Source organism: Rhineura floridana, chromosome 3 (assembly GCF_030035675.1).
Source record: "Rhineura floridana isolate rRhiFlo1 chromosome 3, rRhiFlo1.hap2, whole genome shotgun sequence".
Lineage (NCBI taxonomy): Eukaryota > Metazoa > Chordata > Lepidosauria > Squamata > Rhineuridae > Rhineura > Rhineura floridana.
Genome location: NC_084482.1, coordinates 87,673,577 through 87,693,774, shown reverse-complemented (window position 1 = coordinate 87,693,774; position 20,198 = coordinate 87,673,577). Strand labels below are relative to the sequence as shown.

Here is a 20,198-nt window from a genome sequence, read left to right as displayed (position 1 = left end):
AAATGCAACACGAGATGGGGCTGGTAGATGAGACCCCCAGGTCAGATGGCACTCAGCAAGCTACTGGAGAAGAACAAAGGACAAGTACGTGTAGCGCTGTGGCTAATAATGCAATAATGGTCAAAGCCGAAAGGAAGCCTGGAGGTTGATGTGCACAAATGCAAAAGGACAGTCCGGAGTTGTACGACATACACAATAGGAACATGGAATGTGAGAAGTGTGAACCAGAGAAAGTTAGAAATTGTCAAGCAAGAAATGGAACGTATCAACATTATAATACTTGGTGTGAGTGAACTAAAAATGGACGGGAATAAGACATTTTCAATTAGGCAACTGCAAAATATTTTATGCAGGAAATGGCAAATTAAGAAGAAACGGGGTTGTTCTAATAGTGAGAAGTGATGTAGCAAAAGCAATTAGGAGTTATAATGCAAGGACTGAGCGAGTGATTTCAATAAGATTTAATGGGAAACCTATCAACATAACCATCACCCAAGTCTATGCTCCAACGGCAAACAAAGAAGAAGAGGAAATGGAGAAATTTTACACAGAAGTACAGGAAGAAATTGATCACACACCAAAACAGGATGTCCTGATAATCGTGGGGGACTGGAACATAAAAGTAGGGAACAGAAAAGAACTAGGAATTGTGAGGAAATAGGGTCTAGGAGACAGAAATGAAGCAGGAGAAAGACTTACTGAATGCTGTGAAGCCAATACTTTGTTTCTTACAAACACATTTTTTGAGCAACCGAAAAGATGACTGTGGACATCACCAGATGGCCAATATGGGAATCAAATTGATTATATAATTGGTAGCAGAAGATGGAGAAGTTCTATACTTTCTGCAAAAACAAGACCAGGAGCAGACTGCGGTACAGATCATGAACTGGTCATATCGAAAATCAGAGTAAAGCTAAAGCAATCATAATGCCAAAATACCATTTAAATAACATCCCAGAAGAATATAAAGATCAAATAAGGAACAGATTTGAGGCTTTAAACTTAGTTGACAGAGAACCAGAAGAACTATGGAGTGAAGTCAGAGACATTATCAGGGAAGAATGCAAAAAGACAATACCTCTAATTAAAAAGAGAGAAAAACCTCAATTGATGACTGATGAAACTCTTAAGATGGTTAAAGAGAGAAGGAAAGCAAAAGCAAAAGGAGATAGAAACACAGTTTGAACCCTAAGTGCAATAATACAGTGACTAGTACGTAGGGACAAAGAGAACTATTACAATGGTTATTGCATAGAAATAGAAAAGGATAATAAAAAAAGGTAGAACAAGAGCCCTATTCCAAAAGATTAGAGAAATTAAAGGGAAATTTAAACCAAGAGTAGGGATGTTGAATAATCAACAGGGGAACACACTGACTGACCGAGATAAAAGGAAGATGGAAGCAATACACTGAAGAATCATATAAAAGAAATGGCCGGATGACAGATTCATTCACGGAGGAACCGTATGATGAAGAACCAGAAATGTTAGAATGTGAAGTGGAAGCTGCTCTTAAAATACTTGGAAGAAACAAATCACCAGGAATAGATGGCATACCAATACAGTTGCTACAAGTTACTGAGAATGAATCTATCCAAACTTTGACAAAAAATTGTCAACAAATATAGAAAACTAAACAATGTCCCACAGACTGGAAGTGTTCAATATACACCCCAATTCCAAAGAAGGGGGATCCCAGGGAATGCAGTAATTATCAAACTATTGCCTTAATATTCCATGCAAGTAAAGTAATGCTCAAGATTCTACAACAAAGGCTCTTACCATATATGGAGCGAGATATGCCAGATGTCCAAGCTGGATTTAGAAAGGGAAGAGGTACCAGAGATCATATTGCAAACATACATTGGGTAATGGAATGGACCAAGGAATTTCAGAAGGAAATCTTCCCATGCTTTATAGATTACAGCAAACCTTTTGATTGTGTAGATCATGAAAAACTATGGAATGCTTTAAAAGGAATGGGAGTGCCACTGAGGCAAGAGACAGACTCAAACGCAATTATCTGCCTCATTGCTATGTAAATAGGAAAAAATCTACGTGGAACACTGTGATCATTCATGTAAGCTATCTCAAAATTCCTCAATTTTTCCCCACCACCAAAATACTGTCATCATTTACATAAGTATTTACATTAATAATTATGATTTTTTTTGCCACCAAAACCCCCCAAACAAACCATGGATCGAACCATCCAAAAACACACACACAGCAAATTGAATTGGCAAGTGCCAGAGCAAGCAGGAACAAAAAAAAGGTGTGGATCAGGATGAAATGACAGACTATCGGAATACAAGCAGATTATATGCAGTGAACCCCATCCCTACTGTCTAGTCACTATACTCTGGATACCTCTTAAGATATCATAACCAAATGTTTCATGAGAGTTCCTGAGATCATCGAGCAGGTTTTTGTCTAAGTTTGGATATGAAAACTAGAAATGGACTGCCTTCAAGTTGATTCCAACTTATGGTGACCCTATGAATAGAGTTTTCATGGTAAGCGGTATTCAGAGGTGGTTTACCATTGCCTTCCTCTGAGACTGAGAGGCAATGACTGGCCCAAGGTCACCCAGTGAGCTTCATGACTGTGTGGGGATTCAAACCCTGGACTCTCAGGTCATAGTCCAACACTCAAACCACTATGCCATACTGGCTCTCTAAGTTTGAATATAATTGGACACTATTTTGAATCAAGATTATGGTCTTCAAAACTACACTGATTTCTGGTTTCTTAGAGTTCTTGTGCAATGCCAGCTATGAGGTTGCTAATCTAAAATAATCTGGAAAGAGAACATGTTCCTTTTTTTCTCTCCATACTCCCTCTTCCGCTCAAATAAGTTAAGAATTCTATTTTCTTTTTGTATTTTTGGTATATGTATTAAGATATACATCTTGTATATGCATTTTATATATGTATTGTTTAAAATAAAAAAATCTATAAAGAACTTTTTAAAGAGAAGCATAATAGATATAAGAAATTTTGATGTCATAATGGGATTTACCTTTGGCTCACATTCACCCTCATGAATAATGGTTAAATTACCTCCACGTTTCCTAAAAACAAAACAAAAACTTAAGGTTACAGTTCAGCTGAGTGAAAGTACAAATTTATGTACACTTACCTGGGAGTAAGTCCCATTGAAACCCATGGGCTTACTTTTTAGTTGACATGCATAGGCTTGCATTGTAGAGAACATGGATGCAAAAATAATTTCCACTGTAGCATCCAAAGACATATCAATGAATCACTTAATTGATTTCATTGGTTTAAACTCCCTATATGAGCTACTTATATCCTTCGAGAAGCTCTATTACTCTATGTCGTTTACTACCCTTCTATACATTAGTTCAGCCTTTCCCAACCAGTGTGCCTCCAGATGTTGTTGGACCACAATTCCCATCTTTCCTGACCATTGGCAATGCTGGCTGAGGCTGATGGGAGTTGTGGTCCAACAACATCTGGAGGCACACTGGTTGGGAAAGGCTGCATTAGTTCACACAAATGTACTCACCATTTGGCAGCACAAAACAGGCATAAGTTGTCATATGTCTCACCATCACTGCCACAAAGAGGCCTAAATTCCATAGTGCATATAATAGGTTCATCCTTCTCTGGCTCTGGAAATGCACTACATTCACTCTGCAAAATACAATATGAGATATTGCCCAAAATTTTATAAAAGAAGGCCATAATATCAAATAATATTTTAACACAATTAAATTATTGTTAATCAAATCAAATCATCATCATCATCATCATCTCAGCAGTTTGCCATTGGGTCAGAACATTAGAAAGCAGAAGCAGGACTTTTTGTGCTTTTTTAGGAAATCAGGAAAGATACTGACGACATACTTTTCATTACTATTTTATCTGTGAAAATAAAACAACAAAAAAACCCCACACACTTACAAAATGGTAGCAGATTACTCTCATTTCCACAGTCCCCCACTCCAAGTGACTACAGGCCTAAGATAATTTCTTTTAGGACTCAATCCCCTGAGCACACTTACCTGGGAATAAGTTCAGTTGAACATAAATAGGATTTACACATCTAAAACACACACTAATCAGGCCAATTAAGATTGGTTGAACCACTGTAGGTGCACTCACTGGGGGTGGGGGACTGAAAGACATATGGCCCATTTTAATACAAAGATGCATTGCTCTGGTTAAAGCAACCCCCTTTGCAGCCATTTTGTACCTCTTTCTATATCTTCATAACTAGGGTTGCCAGGTCTCAGTTTTTCACTCAGAGACTCCAGATTTTTGGGGTACTCCCGGGTGAGTCAACTTAATCTCCGGACTCTCAGATTTCATTTTTTAAAAAAATTAAGTTTCTAGGTGGCCTGGTTCACGAGATATACACCAAAAGGTCACCCCCCCTTCAACTTCAGTTAAATGAGTTTGTAGTTGGCTACTCTAATCCCACCCTTTCAGGTTTATAGCCAATAAGTGAAGTCAGGGTTGTAATTGATAAGGCAGTAACTACAGCGCGTTGCAAGTCAGAAAACCTTTTTTTGTCTTGCTTTTCTGAAAATCTTATAAATTAAGTATATAGCTTTCAGTCTTTTTCTCTCTTGTGTGCAGGAGTCAAACAAGTTTAAATTTTCCTGGGCTGTTGAAGAGGGCACTGTTTCGAAAACCTTCCCACTATGAACCTTTAATCCAGTACTTGCTGTTCTGGGAATGAAGTTGCAATGCTAATCCCACATGCTGAGAGTAGTGTGAAATCAGATACTTATCAGGACATAGTATGAAGAAATATTTATATAAGCATGACTGTCAAAGATGTTTATTATTTACACAACCTGTAAAGATATTTATAGTGCAATCCTATGCATGGTTACTCAGAAGCAAATCCCAATGTATTCAATGTATTCAACAGGGAAGCATGCACAAAACTGCAACCTCAAGTGATAAAAAACTTCACTCACCCAACCCAAAATTCAGAATCATGACACTTTAAGCTGTTTTGCAACTGTTTTATACTTGTTTTATGGTTAATGGAATTTAAAGGGATTTGTTTTTTTATTGTGAGCTGCCTTCATTTCCCATCGGCAGCTCTACCTCACAGGGTTGTTGGAAAGACTTCATACACACACACACACTGGAGATGTAAAATACACACACCCCATATAATAGTTCATTGTCAAAACCAGTTGGTCATTGTAGAACATTTTAATTAAAATAAAATAAAGTCAGTATAAGTTTCCTACATAATAAAAGCAGTGATATCTAAGTAAGCCCTGCCTAATTGTTTTAAAAAATAAGATTGCATGGGGAGAGAAAGAATTACAACACAAACGCAATCCTTTGCTATGTTCACCCAAAAGTCCCATTAATTTACAGTACAATCCTAACCATGTCTACTCAGAAGTAAGTCCTATTGAATTCAATGGGGTTTACTCCCAGTATGTGGGATTAGCATTGCAGCTTTATTCCCAGGAAAATGATTACAGGATTAAAGGTTCATATTGGGAAGGTTTTCAAAACACTACCCTCTTCAACAACCCAGGAAAATTTAAACTTGTTTGACTCCTCATAATTTGAAAAGCATAACACATTGTAATGCCATTTAGATGTCCTACACACAAGAGAGAAACAGACTTTTGCTACTGCTGAAAGCTATACACTTAGTTTATGCAATTTTCAGAAATACAGGAAAGAAACAGTTTTCTGGACTTGCAACAGGTTCTCACTTTTGCCTGGAGGCCAACAAATCCCTTTTCAATCTCAACCTTGATTTCACTTATTGACTACAAACCTGAAAGGGTGGGGTTACAGCAACCAGCTACAAGCTCATTAAACAGAAGTAGCGGGGGCAGCTGACATTTTGATGTATATCTCTTGAACCAGACCACCTAGAAACTGAATGTAAAAAAAAATGAAAGCTGAAAATCCAGAAATTGATGTGACTCACCTGGAGACCCAGAGAGGACCCCAAGACTCTGGAGTCTCTGGGAGAAAACCAGAGATATGGCAACCCTAATAAGTCCTCAGAGAATTTTCTTTTTGCTATCAAGAGTGGCAAATTGTGGGATGTGTGTGCTGAGAGTTGTAGAACTGCAAATGCTCACAGTATTTTTTGTAGTTGACAGTACTTTATGGGATAATAAACTTCCTACTCTTTAATGTACTACAAGACTTATTTTGTGGTACCTTATTTATTGCATTCCTTTGTGGGGGGGGGAGGAGAAAAGAGGAAATTTCCCTATTTTGGGAAATGAACCAGGAACCCCAACTAGGGATGAGTGATAAGTTTGATTGAGTTCCCATTTCAAGCTGTATCTATCAAATTTACACTTTCTGAAACAATATGAGAATTGAAACACAGCCATCCTTCAAAATTCACACTTTCTCAAATTTTGCAATGTAGTTCGCCAACCAGACAATATTTACAAAAAGGCACATGTTAGGGGAAAGTGTGCATAAAAATGAATATGAGTGAAAATAACATGCAAAATAACATACAAAAAATAATTACAGTATATGATGAGAAATTGCTTGCAAAAATGTGTACAATAGTCAAAATTGCCCACAAAAATATATTTGTTAGAAGTTTTCCCTAAAATGCTGGAGCATTTTAATGAGGATTTTTTAAAGAAAATTGAAGTTTTTTAAAAAACGTTGATGCAGAAATGTGGAAAACTGAATTTAAGATAGGAAAAATGAGAAGCTAAGAGAACTGAAACTGACAGATCTTTTCATCCCTGTCCCCAACCCCCTTAATCTGGCCTTGACGTCAACAGCCACCAATGGACTCCACACTAACCATTTCCTTACTGACACATTAGTAAAAATCTGTATAAATGAGAACTGGAAAATAAGGGGTGATTTCATGAAATGCCAGTTGAAATAGGAGGGTGTGAAGTTGAAATATATAATTTAATATTCAATTTAATTCTAAAGCTACCTGTGCAATTTTTGAATGACTTGGTACAAGGTGCTCAGAGTATGCTGTTTTACCTTCCAGTCAAGTTTTCATAGTTCATGATCTATCATCTAAAATAATCTATAAAGAATATTTTAAAGAAAAGAACAATAGATTTAACTCTGTTTTATTGTATTGGGAATATGAGTGTGTTCTTTTACTGCAGTTTTAAAGGTCCTGTGTTTTATATGCTCTAAGGCAGCGTTTCCCAACTAGTGGGCCACCAGATGTTGTTGGACCACAATTCCCATCTTTCCTGAGCATTGGCAATGCTGGCTGAGGCTGATGGGAGTTGTGGTCCAACAACATCTGGTGGCCCAGTAGTTGGGAAAGGCTGTTCTAAGGCATCCTTGGACTTCACCCTGAAGACGGGTAAGAACTACTACTGCGACGATGACTATGACTATGCAATATAATAGCATGTGATGCCCTAACGAGACTTACCTTTGGCTTACATTCACCCTCATGAACAACAGTTAGATTGCCTTCTCTTCCCCTATAAAAAGAAATGTAATTAAGTTGCACTAAAGTGAGGGTCTACTTCTCAAAGGATTGCCCCCTACAGAACATGGACACAAAAATCAGGCAGTACAGACAACAGATATTTCCACTGTAGCATCCAAAGATATATCAGTAACAATTGTCTATGAAAGCACTCCATTGGTGTTTGCCTCATCTCCATAGTGAACTTATTCCACAAAACTGGTGTCACGACAGAAAAGGCCCTTTTCCAAAAACTGGCTGTGGTATAGTTAGAAGGGCCCCACCTGTAGATTACATTGATCTGGATGGACTCAGAGATAACCTGGTCCCAACTTGTTTAGGAATTTATGGGTCAAAACTAACACAAACTTGGCTTGATAGTTAACTGGCAGCCAGTGCAAAACCCACAGTACCAGTGTTATATGTGCATGGTAGGTAGTCCTAATGAGCAACCTAGCCACAACATTCTGCTGTGATAGCACCTAGGCTATCCCAGTCTAGGAATGGTCATAGGCACTACTTGCAACTGCAGTCACTTGGGTCCCCTTTTAGGGTACAGCACAAATCCATATAGAACAAGCAGATTTCCCAGTTTCTAGGTCAGGGAACTACACATCCACAGTGCCTCCACCTTATCTGGGTTCAGCTTCAGTTCATTGGCCCTCATTGAGCCCACCACTGCATCCAGACACTGGTCCAGGTTGTGCATGGCCACTCCTGACTCAGAAGTAATAGAGAAATAGATATGGGTGTCATCAGCATGCTTATGATACCTTGTCCCCAAACTCTTAATAACTACTGCCAATGGCTTCATAGAATGGGGAGAAAATAGTGCCCTGCAGCACCCCACATCCTAATTGCTTGGGGTGAGAGGCAGAATCATGAAAAAAACCCACTCCACACAGCCCACTGGCCAAGTCTCAGAAATACATGCCATGCCAGCTCCCTCATTCTTAATTAAATTGTACATGAGTTTGATCTTATTATGAACCAACCTAGTATTAAAAACCAGCACTACCAGGCCAGATGGGATCCAAGATATATCAAGAAACAAGCATCTTAATTGATTCCTTTGGTTTGAACAGTTTATGTGAGCTGCCTGTGCCCTTCAAAAAGCTCTTCAGAACATCTCATTTACTATCTTTTCATATATTGGTTAATAAATGTACTCACCTTTTGGCATTGCAGAAGTAGCATAAGTTGGTATATGTCACATCATCGCTGCCGCAAACAGGATTATATATCAGTGTGCACATAAAAGGTTCATCCTTCTCTGGCTCTGGAAATACACTGCACTTGTCCTTCATTTCCATGAAGAAATCAATGGTGATATATACAAATTTTAATTATACTCTTAATGCTGTGCAGAGTAAGAACACTACCAAGAATTCAGACTTGACTTTCCCCGTGGTATTTAAGCACATGCCGTGGTATGTTGTAATTGAGACTTTAAGAACCTTTGGGATGAGATAACTAGGCAGGGAATATAGAATTTGGTTGCTGTTTTGCCTTCCAGTCAAGCTTTTATGGTTCATGATATATCATTAACTATTTATTTTGGAAAGTTGTTTGTTCACTATGCATTTAAGATATTGTAACCAAATTTTGTATGATAGTGCCTGAAATCAAGGAGCAGGTTTTTGTCTATGTTTGGATACAATTAGACAACATGTTGAATCAAGATGGTGGACTGAATCTTTCAAAACCTTACAGATTTTTTGGTTTCTTAGAATTCCTAAGCAACACGGGGTACAAGGCTACTAGGCTAAAGTAATCTATTCAGAATATTTTTAAGAGAAGCACAATAGATATAAGAGGATTTGATCCCATAGTGAGAGTTACCTTTAGCTCACATTCACCATCATGAATAATGGTTAAATGACCTTCACTTGCCCTAAAAACAAACAAACAAGGTTGCAGTTCAAGTGACTGACGGTGCAAATCTTTATATACTTACCTGGGAGTATGGTTAGAAGGGATACAATGATCTGTCAGTTTTGGTTCTCTTAGTTTCTCATTTTTCCAATTTTAAATTCAGTTCTCCACAATTCTGCAGCAATTTTCCATTTTTTAAAAAAAATCCTCATAGTTCTTCAGCATTTTCAACACACACATTTTTGCATGCAGTTTTGACTAATGTACACATTTTTGCAAACACTTTCTCCTTTCATAATGTATTTTTATATCTCATATATTCATTTTTATGTACACTTTCCCTTAATATATGCCAGAATATATCCCCCTAATATAGAATATATGCAGTTTTGTAAGCATTCTTTGGCTGGAGAAGTGCGCCACAAAATTCAGCTGCATGTGAATTTTGAAGGATGGCTGTTTTACTTCTCACATTGTTTCAGAAAATTTAATTTGATAGATTCACCTTGAAATATGAACTGAATCAAATTTCTTCCCCAACCCTACCTGGGGGTAAGTCCCACTGAAACCCATGGGCTTACTTTTCAGTAGGCATGCCTGGGATTGCCTTATAGAGAACAAGGATGCAGAAATCAGGCAATCCAGAATAATTTGCACTCTAACATCCAAAGATGTATCAAGGAACCATCTTGGATAGTTCCATTGGTTTAAACTGCTTATGTGAGGTGCCTATATCCTTCAAGAAGCTCAACGGGAGAAGCTCTACTACTGTACGTCATTTACTACCTTTCCATACATTGGTAAATACAAGTGTACTCACCGTTTGGCAACACAAAAAAGGCATAAGTTGCCATATGTCACACCATCACTGCCGCAGACAGGGCGATAGTCCTTTGGACAATCAGCAGGTTCATTCTTCCCTGGCTCTGGAAATGCACTACACTTGTCCTATGAATATTTCATGAAAACAAAATCCATGATGAGTTACACAATTTTACAATGCAGCATTTTAATTATATCCCTAATGATGTTCCATGAAAGAGCAAGCAAAATAGCACTGAGAATGCAGACTTGTCCTTACCCATGGCATTTACAAGTACTCCATACATTTAGAACTTGCCTCTATTTTGCACTTTCCCTCATGCTGTATGTCAAAAGTGCCTCCATCTTTCCTGAAAAGAATAATGCAATCAGTCACTAATCAAGCAGTCATGGGCTAAAAGGATGAGGGACCTGGTTCATGGCTCCAACCCCTATCTCACCCTGCTTACCAGATAGGGAATAAGTCTCTCTCTCTCTCTCTCTCTCTCATCATTCTTCTAACCCCCCCTTCACCATAAGGTCCCTGGGCAGGGTTACAACAATTTAAAAGTACTGTATAAAAATCAGTTAAAATGATTGACAATCAGAAGAATGGGATGGGTCCTAAAAAACATATCTCAGGTATCAAAGGCAAGGTTAAAGAAGTGTGTCTTCAGCATCCAATAAAAGCGATACAATGAATGTGCCAGAAACATCTCTGTCTGGTGGGAATGCCACAGCTTAGAGACATACCCCATAGCATTCAAGTACAGGATCAACTTGTTGTATAATTTGGATTATACAGCCTCATATCAGGTAGTTTCCATTTTTGTGGCTGTTGTATTAAACTAAATCCACTAACCTCCATGCTACACAGAAGAGGCATTTGTTAGCATACGTCACTGCTGTGGTAGAACAGACAGGGTTGTCTTCATTAGTGCATTTCTCTGTTTCTGAGTGGTCACTGCAGACGTATGGCTAAGAAAGAAAGAAAAAATATAAACCAAACTATTATTTGAAATAGTATGAGGATATAATTTAGAAGTGCCATAGATGTTAGTATATTAAGCTTGGAAGCAAGTATATCATAGAGAAAGAAATTACAACAAAGTATCAGTTTCTTTCTTTCTTTCTTTCTTTCTTTCTTTCTTTCTTTCTTTCTTTCTTTCTTTCTTTCTTTCTTTCTTTCTTTCTTTCTTTCTTTCTTTCTTTCTTTCTTTCTTTCTTTCTATGAGTTGCAACTGGTTTAATCCATGAGGTTGACTGGAATAAGGCACTGTGCTGGAAACTGGTAAGATTTATTTAGAATGGTGACCAGCTCCAGCCCCAGTGTCTCCCCTTTCCCCATTGCTCTCAACCTGTTTTCTGGTATGGGACAATGCCCAATATTTATTTATTTATTTATTAAATTTATATTTCACCCTTCCTCCCTGGAGGAGCCCACAGCGGCAAACAAAACACTAAAAACACTCTCAAACATCTTAAAAACAGACTTTAAGATATATTAAAACAAAACATCTTTAAAAAACACTTTTTTTAAAAAAAAAAGCTTCACAAACATATTAAAAAGCAATTCCAACATAGACGCAGACTGGGATAAGGTCTCTACTTAAAAGGCTTGATGAAAGAGGAAGGTCTTCAGTAGCCGCCAAAAAGATAACAGAGATGGAGCCTGTCTAATATTTAAGGGGAAGGAATTCCAAAGGGTAGGTGCCATAACACTTTCTCTCACTTTCTGATTTCCTCAATTCACTAAATATATTTTCAGCTGCTTTTACTCTCTGAAATACTACCGACAAGTGTTGCTTTCTGCTGACTTTTTTCTTTTCTACAGTCAGTTAATTTAACTTTCCTTTCTAAACTACACTTTCACAAAGATAATATAGCCTAGCTGTTACACATAAAGGATTTCTGTATCACCTTCATCAGTCTCTGATCAGTCAGAGTAATTGTGTCCACATTGATTATAGCTGCATCATTGATTGAATACAACCACAAATTCATTATACAATTTCTAAATTACTCCCAGTTGATTAGGTGCTTTGTTTGGTCTTTTTCTTTTGTAAATAAGGTAGCTCTTAGCTTTCATATAGGTTAGTCAAATAAGTGAGGACGTGAAAGTCCTACACCTGCACTTGTATTCCAACCCATCCACTCTATAAATTAGGAATAGCAGAAAAATCCATAAAAAATGGACTACCAAGTACATTTCCTTCCATCAGCCCCCTTGACCCCCATTGTGGCATGGACACTTGCTATGAAAGCTATATTTGTACATATTCATTGATGCATACAAGTATCTCTTCTCTTTCTGAAGTGTTGTTAGTTGCCAAAGGCAGCCAATATACACTAAGTCTGCAATTCTAACCACATCCACTCGCAAGGAAATCCCACTGAATTGAATGAGGTTTACTCCCAGATAAGTGCGATTAGGATTTCAGCTTTAATATGCTTCCTATTGTGAATTTTAAAAAATGATGGAATGCATCATTCGTTATTGTTCTTTTCACAAGGAAAAAGACTATCTCTCAGTTAAAGTCCTGGCCTCTTTGTCAAAGTGGAGGGAACCATCTGGATTTGACTGTCCATTTCAAGCACCCTAAATCATTGTTTGGAAAGTAAAATTAATTTTAAAATTCCTTTCCTTCCCACCCCTCCACATTTTCTAGACTTGTAACTAAACTATCCTTCCATGATGGCTGAGTGAGGGAAATAAGATAGGACAACAAGTTTATACTAAACTTAAACACAAGGTAGTGAGAAAGGCTGCAATCCTAACCCCACTTACTTGGGAGTAAGACCCACTGAATTTAATGGGATTTATTTCTAAATAGACATGGTTAGATTTTCAGCCATAGATGGCTTTTTGATGAGCCATTAGCCACTTCATTAACTATGAAAGGAAACACACAAGGAAGGTAACTGATTTGCAAATATCTGTTGATGGCTGAAATATGCATGGCTATTGTGTGGTATGTAAAATGCATTAGAAGATACATATATCTGAAATGGAACGCAGAATTGTGCAGAATAAGCCAACTGCAGCAGAATAGCAAATATCAGGTGAATGTCCAACTGAATACTGAAACAGATTGAAGCATGTTCATACATCCCTATTCATGAGGGATCAGCTGGTCTGCATGGGTAATCCCACCTCATATACTAGCCACACACCTGCCTACCACTAGATCTAGATATCTGAAGATGAACTAAGATCTTCATTGGAGATCTTTTTTGTAGTCCCCACTACAGAAGGCACTTCTTGTAGTCCACTATGTGGTAATGCAGGAAAGGACCTCCTTAGTTGTGGCACCCTAGTTGTGGAACATTCTCTCCTCAAGGGTACACTTGGTGCCTACTCTTCTTTTATATTCTGGATATTAATTTTAGTCAGTTTATTGGTTGGAAGTTTTAACTCATTCTGGTTTAAAGATTACTGTGGATTTGGGTTTTGATTGTGTTGGTTTTTCCTGCACATGTGATTTAATTTAATTTTAATTGTGATTGTATTTACTGATAGTGTTTCAATTATATAATACCCCTCCCCCTGAGACTGGCTACCATGAAGCGCAGGTTTGAAATATACTAAATAAGTAAAAATAAATTATAAATATAGAGGAAGGGCCCTATGTGCATTCCAATCTACATACCTAGAACATACCCCATGAACACCCACACTGTTTCATGCAAGACTCCCTAGATATGTGAAGAAAATGAAAGGAAAATATTATTTCTAGAACTTATGGTTAACAGCATAATCTGACTCAAGAATTTGAAACCATCATCCAAATAACCCCTATTCACCTTATAATTGGAGCTGCATACAGAGCTGATGGACATCTTTAGTATTTATGGGCTTAAACAGCTTGCTATGGCATGGAATTAGAAAATAAATGAAATATTTACCAAGGAAGAATTCATGAGGGGAAAAAAGCTGATCCATGGTTGTACTCCAGAAAGCAAGATAATAAACGGACATAATTCTGATTTACATTGATGATACAGTAATTTGTTTTAAACAAGTAGAAGACTGTGATAGGTAACATGGAAGCTAAATCAACATTGTAATTCAGCAATTTTATCCATATCTTTTTGTACTTTCATACTTTTTGTAGTTGCATTTTATTTTTGTACACATTTTAGCAGCACTTTATATACATGTTTCCTTTGCTCTCATCCTATTGGAAACATCCAGTATCAGAAAGAGATTGTTAGGTTCTCTCTGTTCTAGTGAGTCATGGTGCAACAAAACACTTTGATGGGGTCAGAGGGACAAAAGGCATGCAGGGAACTAAGGGTGCACACAGGACTCAACTCTAAGTTGAGGGTCCCAGTGTAAACCAAAGGGAAGCAAATACTTTGCTTTCTAGACTGCCCAGGGCCAAATGAGATGCCAACCAGTAGCCAGGGGAGAAGCAACACTGTACAATCCCAACCCTAGCCAGGCACTTGGACCTGCACATGCCTTTCAAAGTATCATGCACATGTATCATTTTCCATTTGTATCAGTGCTTGGTTCAGTTATTCTCTGACTTCAGTTTATTATACATTGACAATTTATTTGGTACCACTAGCATATCCAGGTGTGGTGCTAGGATTAGGGGAATGATGGAGCTCTGGAAAAGAACTTTCTATCTGATGACCTCAGATTTGTAACATGAAATGTAGCAGATGTAAAATCTAGACCTACCTCTTTTGGACATTCTCCCTCTTTCTGTATCTCAAGGGTTCCTCCACTCTTCCTAGAAAACAAGGCAACACACAAGAGGATAATTCTCAGTAAGACTTAAACTTTGGGAGTATTTATTTGAAGTAATCAAAGAAAGTAGCTACATGTTTTCATCTATCAGGCCGACATAGTCAAACATCATCCTCCATGATTTGACACTTGTTCCCAGAAGGCATTGCCAGAATTAGAAGATGAAACCCTGATTAATCCTCATGACATGACTGAGCAGGGGTGGGAAATCTCAGCCCCAGGGGCCAATTAGAGCCCTTGAGGCTCTCTATACAGCTCTTAGGGTTCTTCCCACACCATGGCTCTTCCCATCCACATCCCTTACTGGCTCTGTTCTACCCTCTCCTTGAATGCTTTGCCTGGCTGGAAAGTTTCCTTGAACTGTGATAATGGGCTATCAATGGCTACTAGCCATGATGGCTGTGCTCTGCCACCCTAGTCAGAGGCAGCATGCTTCTGAAAACCAGTTGCCGGAAGCCTCAGGAGGGGAGAGTGTTCTTGCACTCGGGTCCTGCTTGCGGGCTTCCCCCAGGCACCTGGTTGGCCACTGTGAGAACAGGATGCTGGACTAGATGGGCCACTGGCCTGATCCAGCAGGCTCTTCTTATGTTCTTATGTTCTTAATGCCTCTTACATGCCTGGATGGAGAGATGCATATGTAGAAAGCCCCAAATTGTTCATGGCTTAAATGTAGCCTACTGATATTTGGCTCCTGGATGATTGCCCATGAGGGAATGTGACCCTTGAGCTGAAAAAGGTTCCCCACCCTTGGCTTATGGCATCGCATGGATGATACAGTTCCTCATTGGAAGAGTGACCATTTGGGCTCCTGTTTGCTCAAAAGTTGCTAAATGCACCAATCTTCTTGCCTCACTGAAGAACCATTTGTCTGCCTATGTCAGTCCATCAATACCTCAGGCTGGATTCTGGCCCCTGATGTAGGGCTGCACTCTCAGGGATCACTTTTAGTTCCACAAAGATTTCTTGGTCAACTCACTTCTTGGCAGCACAAAAATCACACTTGTTTGGGTATGTCACATTATCACTGCCACAAACAGGCCCATGATCTGCTGTGCACACTGGAGGGTGGCCCTTCTCTGGCTCTAGAAACTCACTGCATTCATCCTGTGGAACCAAGCACAGAATATTTTCCCAAGACAGTGACACCCATTCATTAGCAGGTACATAAGTTATGGGCATAGAGTGTGAAATAAAACCCATCCTAACATCCTATGAGAAAGAGCAGATGGAGATGTTTGCGAAGAGGAAGCAGAGAACACGTTCCTGAGTGTTCACACAGGGAGGCACTGCAACATTTTCATAGCTCACTGAAACACCTCCATTGTCAGTTGTGAGACATGGGAAGAGGGTTGTAATCAACCAGGGCACCCAGCAGATCGCTAGACAATGTGTTTGACATGTAGTCATCTATACCAGGCTTGCTTTTCTTGTAGAAATAGCAGCTGTGAGGGAGACCGCAGCACATGGGGAAGGGGTTTCCCTGCCACAAATCACCCACCCATTGACACTGCTATTGGCTCCAAGGGTGCCATTTATCATAACAATAGCACATTTAAGGACAAATAATAGTTTTGAGTAGTAGGGGTATTTTTTTCCTTGTCCCATACATGAAGTTCATATTATCATCCTTTCACTGTTGCTCTCAGTTCTGTGCCTTTATATTTCCAGCATGCTGAGTTTATCTGTTTATTTATTTAATGGCTTTTGAATGGGATTGAATTTCAGCCTAAAGTGACATAACCAAGGGTTACTACTTAGGTGAAAAACAAGCATTGTGAGGTTGTGTCATAAAATTGTTAACCAACATGCTTATGTCCAAGATGCTGCTATTTCTCTCTCTGTGTGTGTTTGTATTAGCTATTGCAGATTGTCAACTGCCATCTGTTAGCAGCTTCTTCCTCTCTCAGTAGCAAACAATGGGGGAGGGCAGCGGTGCTTACCTGACCTTCCATCGTATGGAGCACTGACTGGGAGAGAAGGTGCTACTGACTGGGAGAGAAAGTGTGAGTAGTGAGATGGCTAGAAGTTTGGTATGGTGCAAACACACCACCAGGAGTTCTGGATTGGCTCCACTGGTGCATTCGCACTATGCTGACCTTTCTGCTGCCTCTCCCCCCTTTTCCTCCCGGTAAGTGGCATATCTTTGCAATGGAGGTTGGGTAAAGGCCATCACACTCCCTCACCATCTGTTACTGCCCTCTCTGCTTTTAGACTAGGGGTAGGAAACCTTCGGCCCTCCAAATGTTTCTGGGCTACAGCTCCCATCATTCCTGACCATTGACCATACTGACTGGGGCTGATGGGAGTTGGGAGTTTTTCCACCCCTGGGAGTGTGGCAAATGTGGGAGTGCCTCCATGTGTGAGGGAGTGGGACCACCCCTGCTTAATTAATTAATTAATTAATTAATTAATATCCCGCCCTTCCTCCCAGCAGGAGCCTAGGGCAGCAAACAAGAGCACTAAAAACACTTTAAAATATTGTAAAAACAGACTTTAAAATACATTAAAACAAAACAGCTTTAAAACAGCTTTGAAGACATCTTAAAAAAGAAAAAAGAAAAAAAAGGTGTTTTATATATATATATATATATATATATATATATATATATATATATAAAGTTTACAAACATATTAAAAAGCAATTCCAACACAGACACAGACTGGGATAAGGTCTCAACTTAAAAGGCTTGTTGAAAGAGAAAAGTATTCAATAGGCACCAAAGAGATAACAGAGATGGCACCTAATATTTAAGGGTAGGGAATTCCACAGGGTAAGCGCTGCCACACTAAAGGTCCAGTTCCTATGTTGTGCAGAACGGACACATAAGATGGTATCTGCAGGAGGCCCTCACATGCAGAGCACAGTGATCACTTTAGACAGAGAAAAAATATGCAAACCTTGGGTGGAAGGAAGAATATGCAGTTAGGCAATGGTGCATCCAATTTGCCAACCCCTGGAGGAGTGCAATGGAATAAAAGTTGATGGGAACAACCACAATGACTATAATGAGAATTGGGTTGGGGACTGGGAAGGATATACTGCTGCAAAATGCCAGATATCAGAAGGGTTAGAATCAGTCCCAATGTGTTTTGTATTTGAGTGCATTTGTGCGGAAAAGTGGCATACAAATAAAATAAAATAAATAAATATATTTAAAATTTATTTAATTGCATTTGATCTTTTAAAAATCTAAAGTGCCCTAGGGATCCTTCTGGATGGAAGTTAATTAAATTAAATGAATTAATTAATTTTGGATCAAACCTGCTTGCGCCTCACTGGAGTTACATGCACATATAGATTCAAAGTGCAATATATGTGTGTGTGTGTGTGTGTGTTCATCTTCTGTTCAGCTGTTATTGGAATAAAATGTCACAGGCATGAGTATGAGTGATAAATAATAAAGGATTGATCAATTATTTGATTTCAAGTGAAAGAAAAATGATATTTACACATCTTCCTTCATGTGTCAGATCTACAGCACTTCCACACCTAGAAAAAGAGAGGCTGGAATTAGTAGGTATTTTTCCAATGAAGATGAAACTGCTTATGATGATAAGCCACAATAATATATACATGCTTTTATTTCTAGATCCATATTCTCTTACAAAGGTGAATATTTAAGATCAAACCTGTCTCTCCCCTACCCCCATTGACTAATGGGTTCTCTTTCACTGATGGTGTAAGACCAGAACAATGAATGGAGAAATGTAATGTCACATTTTGGATATTCTCTGAATAGCTGAAATGATTTCCCATGTAACAGCAGAGTAAAACAGCATTTGCTATGTTCTGAGATGCACGTGCCAAGATGCCTTTTGGTCTGGAGTAATATGTGGCAGTTGTCATAAGAACCAGTGTTGTGCAGAAGGTCAGCTCAATGGTTTTGTTAATACCAGTGCAAACCAATTAAACCAAAAAGCCTGTTGTAACATGGAAAGAAATGCCCAATAGTTGGAACCAAATGACCTGGTGACAATGAAAGGATTGTCAAATAGTGACAGCCACCATATATAGTAACTTAAAACAGTCACTCTCCGCATAGCAGCCTATTGGCAGAAGGGCAAATTTAAATCCTCCTCCTCCTCTTCCTCCTCCTCCTCCTCATGTGTTCTTAGAATGGGTAGTACCAACAGCTATGCCACTGTGAACACATCCTAACATTGCAGTGACATGCTAGCCTCTTGGGAAGATAATAACAACAACAACAACAACAATAATAACAACAATAACAACAATAATAACAATAACAACAACAACAACAACAACAACAACAACAACAACAATAAACTTTATTTCTACCCCGCCCTTTTCCAATAGGACTCAGAGTGGCTTACAACTAAAAACAACACACCATTAAAACATACAAAGTATACAATTAAAAATAGAATTAAACTTTGAGAAAAGTTAAAACCATAAAACATACGTTAAAAATAGCAGACAATTTAAAATAATGAAACCATATAATGTAGTCACCAATCCTAGGACACTTAATCCTAGCCGTTCTCTGTCCCAAATGCCCGTTGAAATAAAACAGTCTTTACTTGTCGCCGGAAAGACGGCAAGGAGGGAGCTAATCACACCTCACTCGGGAGGGAGTTCCATAGCCTAGGGGCGGCCACTGAAAAGGCCCTATCTCGTGTCCCCATCATATGTACTTGAGAAGGTGTGGCGAGCACAAGAAGGGCCTCACCTGAAGATCTCAAATCCCAGGCAGGTTCATGTAGGGACATACGATCTGCCAAATAGCCTGGACCTGAGTCGTATAGGGCTTTGTAGGTCAAAACCAGCACTTTGAATTGTGACCGGAAACAAATTGGCAGCCAGTGGAGCTGTTGTAACAGGGGGTTGTATGATCCCTGTAACCAGCCCCGGTTAGCACTCTGGCTGCAGCTCTTTGTACCAATTTAAGTTTCCGAACAGCCTTCAAAGGCAGCCCCATGTAGAGAGCGTTACAGTAGTCTAAGCGGGATGTAACCAAGGCATGCATCACCCTAGTCACCCTAGATGGACAGGAATCAGTAGTTTAGGTTGGGGTAGAAGGATAGCATCCCCCAAATTAATCAGAAGCAAACCTTAGACTGAGTCAAACCATGGTTTATATAGCTCAGTAGTGTCTAAAATGACTGGCAGCAGGTCTCCAGGGTTTCAGATAAATTGTCTCCTAGCCCTACTTGAAGGTGCCAGGGACTGAACCTGGGACCTTCTGCATACCAGGTGGACAGGGCCCATGAGAGGGGGGTGCAGGGGGTACATCTTACCTGGGCCCAGGGTCAAAAAGGGGGTCCGGGAGCCAAAGGAGGGGAGCTCCCTTTTACTCCCTTTGT

At 39.1% G+C, this 20,198-nt stretch overlaps 1 protein-coding gene across 1 annotated transcript in view; it reads right to left on the bottom strand.

The window, feature by feature from the left end:
- LOC133378767 (ovomucoid-like) overlaps positions 1-20,198 on the bottom strand; it is a 31,659-nt gene that overhangs the window by 4,622 nt on the left and 6,839 nt on the right. Inside the window, exons 3-11 of the mRNA XM_061613392.1 lie at positions 18,324-18,363; positions 15,850-15,977; positions 14,805-14,856; positions 10,977-11,092; positions 9,281-9,332; positions 8,612-8,739; positions 7,400-7,451; positions 3,536-3,663; positions 3,026-3,077 (exon numbers count right to left, since the gene is read on the bottom strand). Coding sequence (XP_061469376.1) covers positions 3,026-3,077; positions 3,536-3,663; positions 7,400-7,451; positions 8,612-8,739; positions 9,281-9,332; positions 10,977-11,092; positions 14,805-14,856; positions 15,850-15,977; positions 18,324-18,363 — 748 coding nt within the window. The remainder of the gene's footprint in view (positions 1-3,025; positions 3,078-3,535; positions 3,664-7,399; positions 7,452-8,611; positions 8,740-9,280; positions 9,333-10,976; positions 11,093-14,804; positions 14,857-15,849; positions 15,978-18,323; positions 18,364-20,198) is intronic.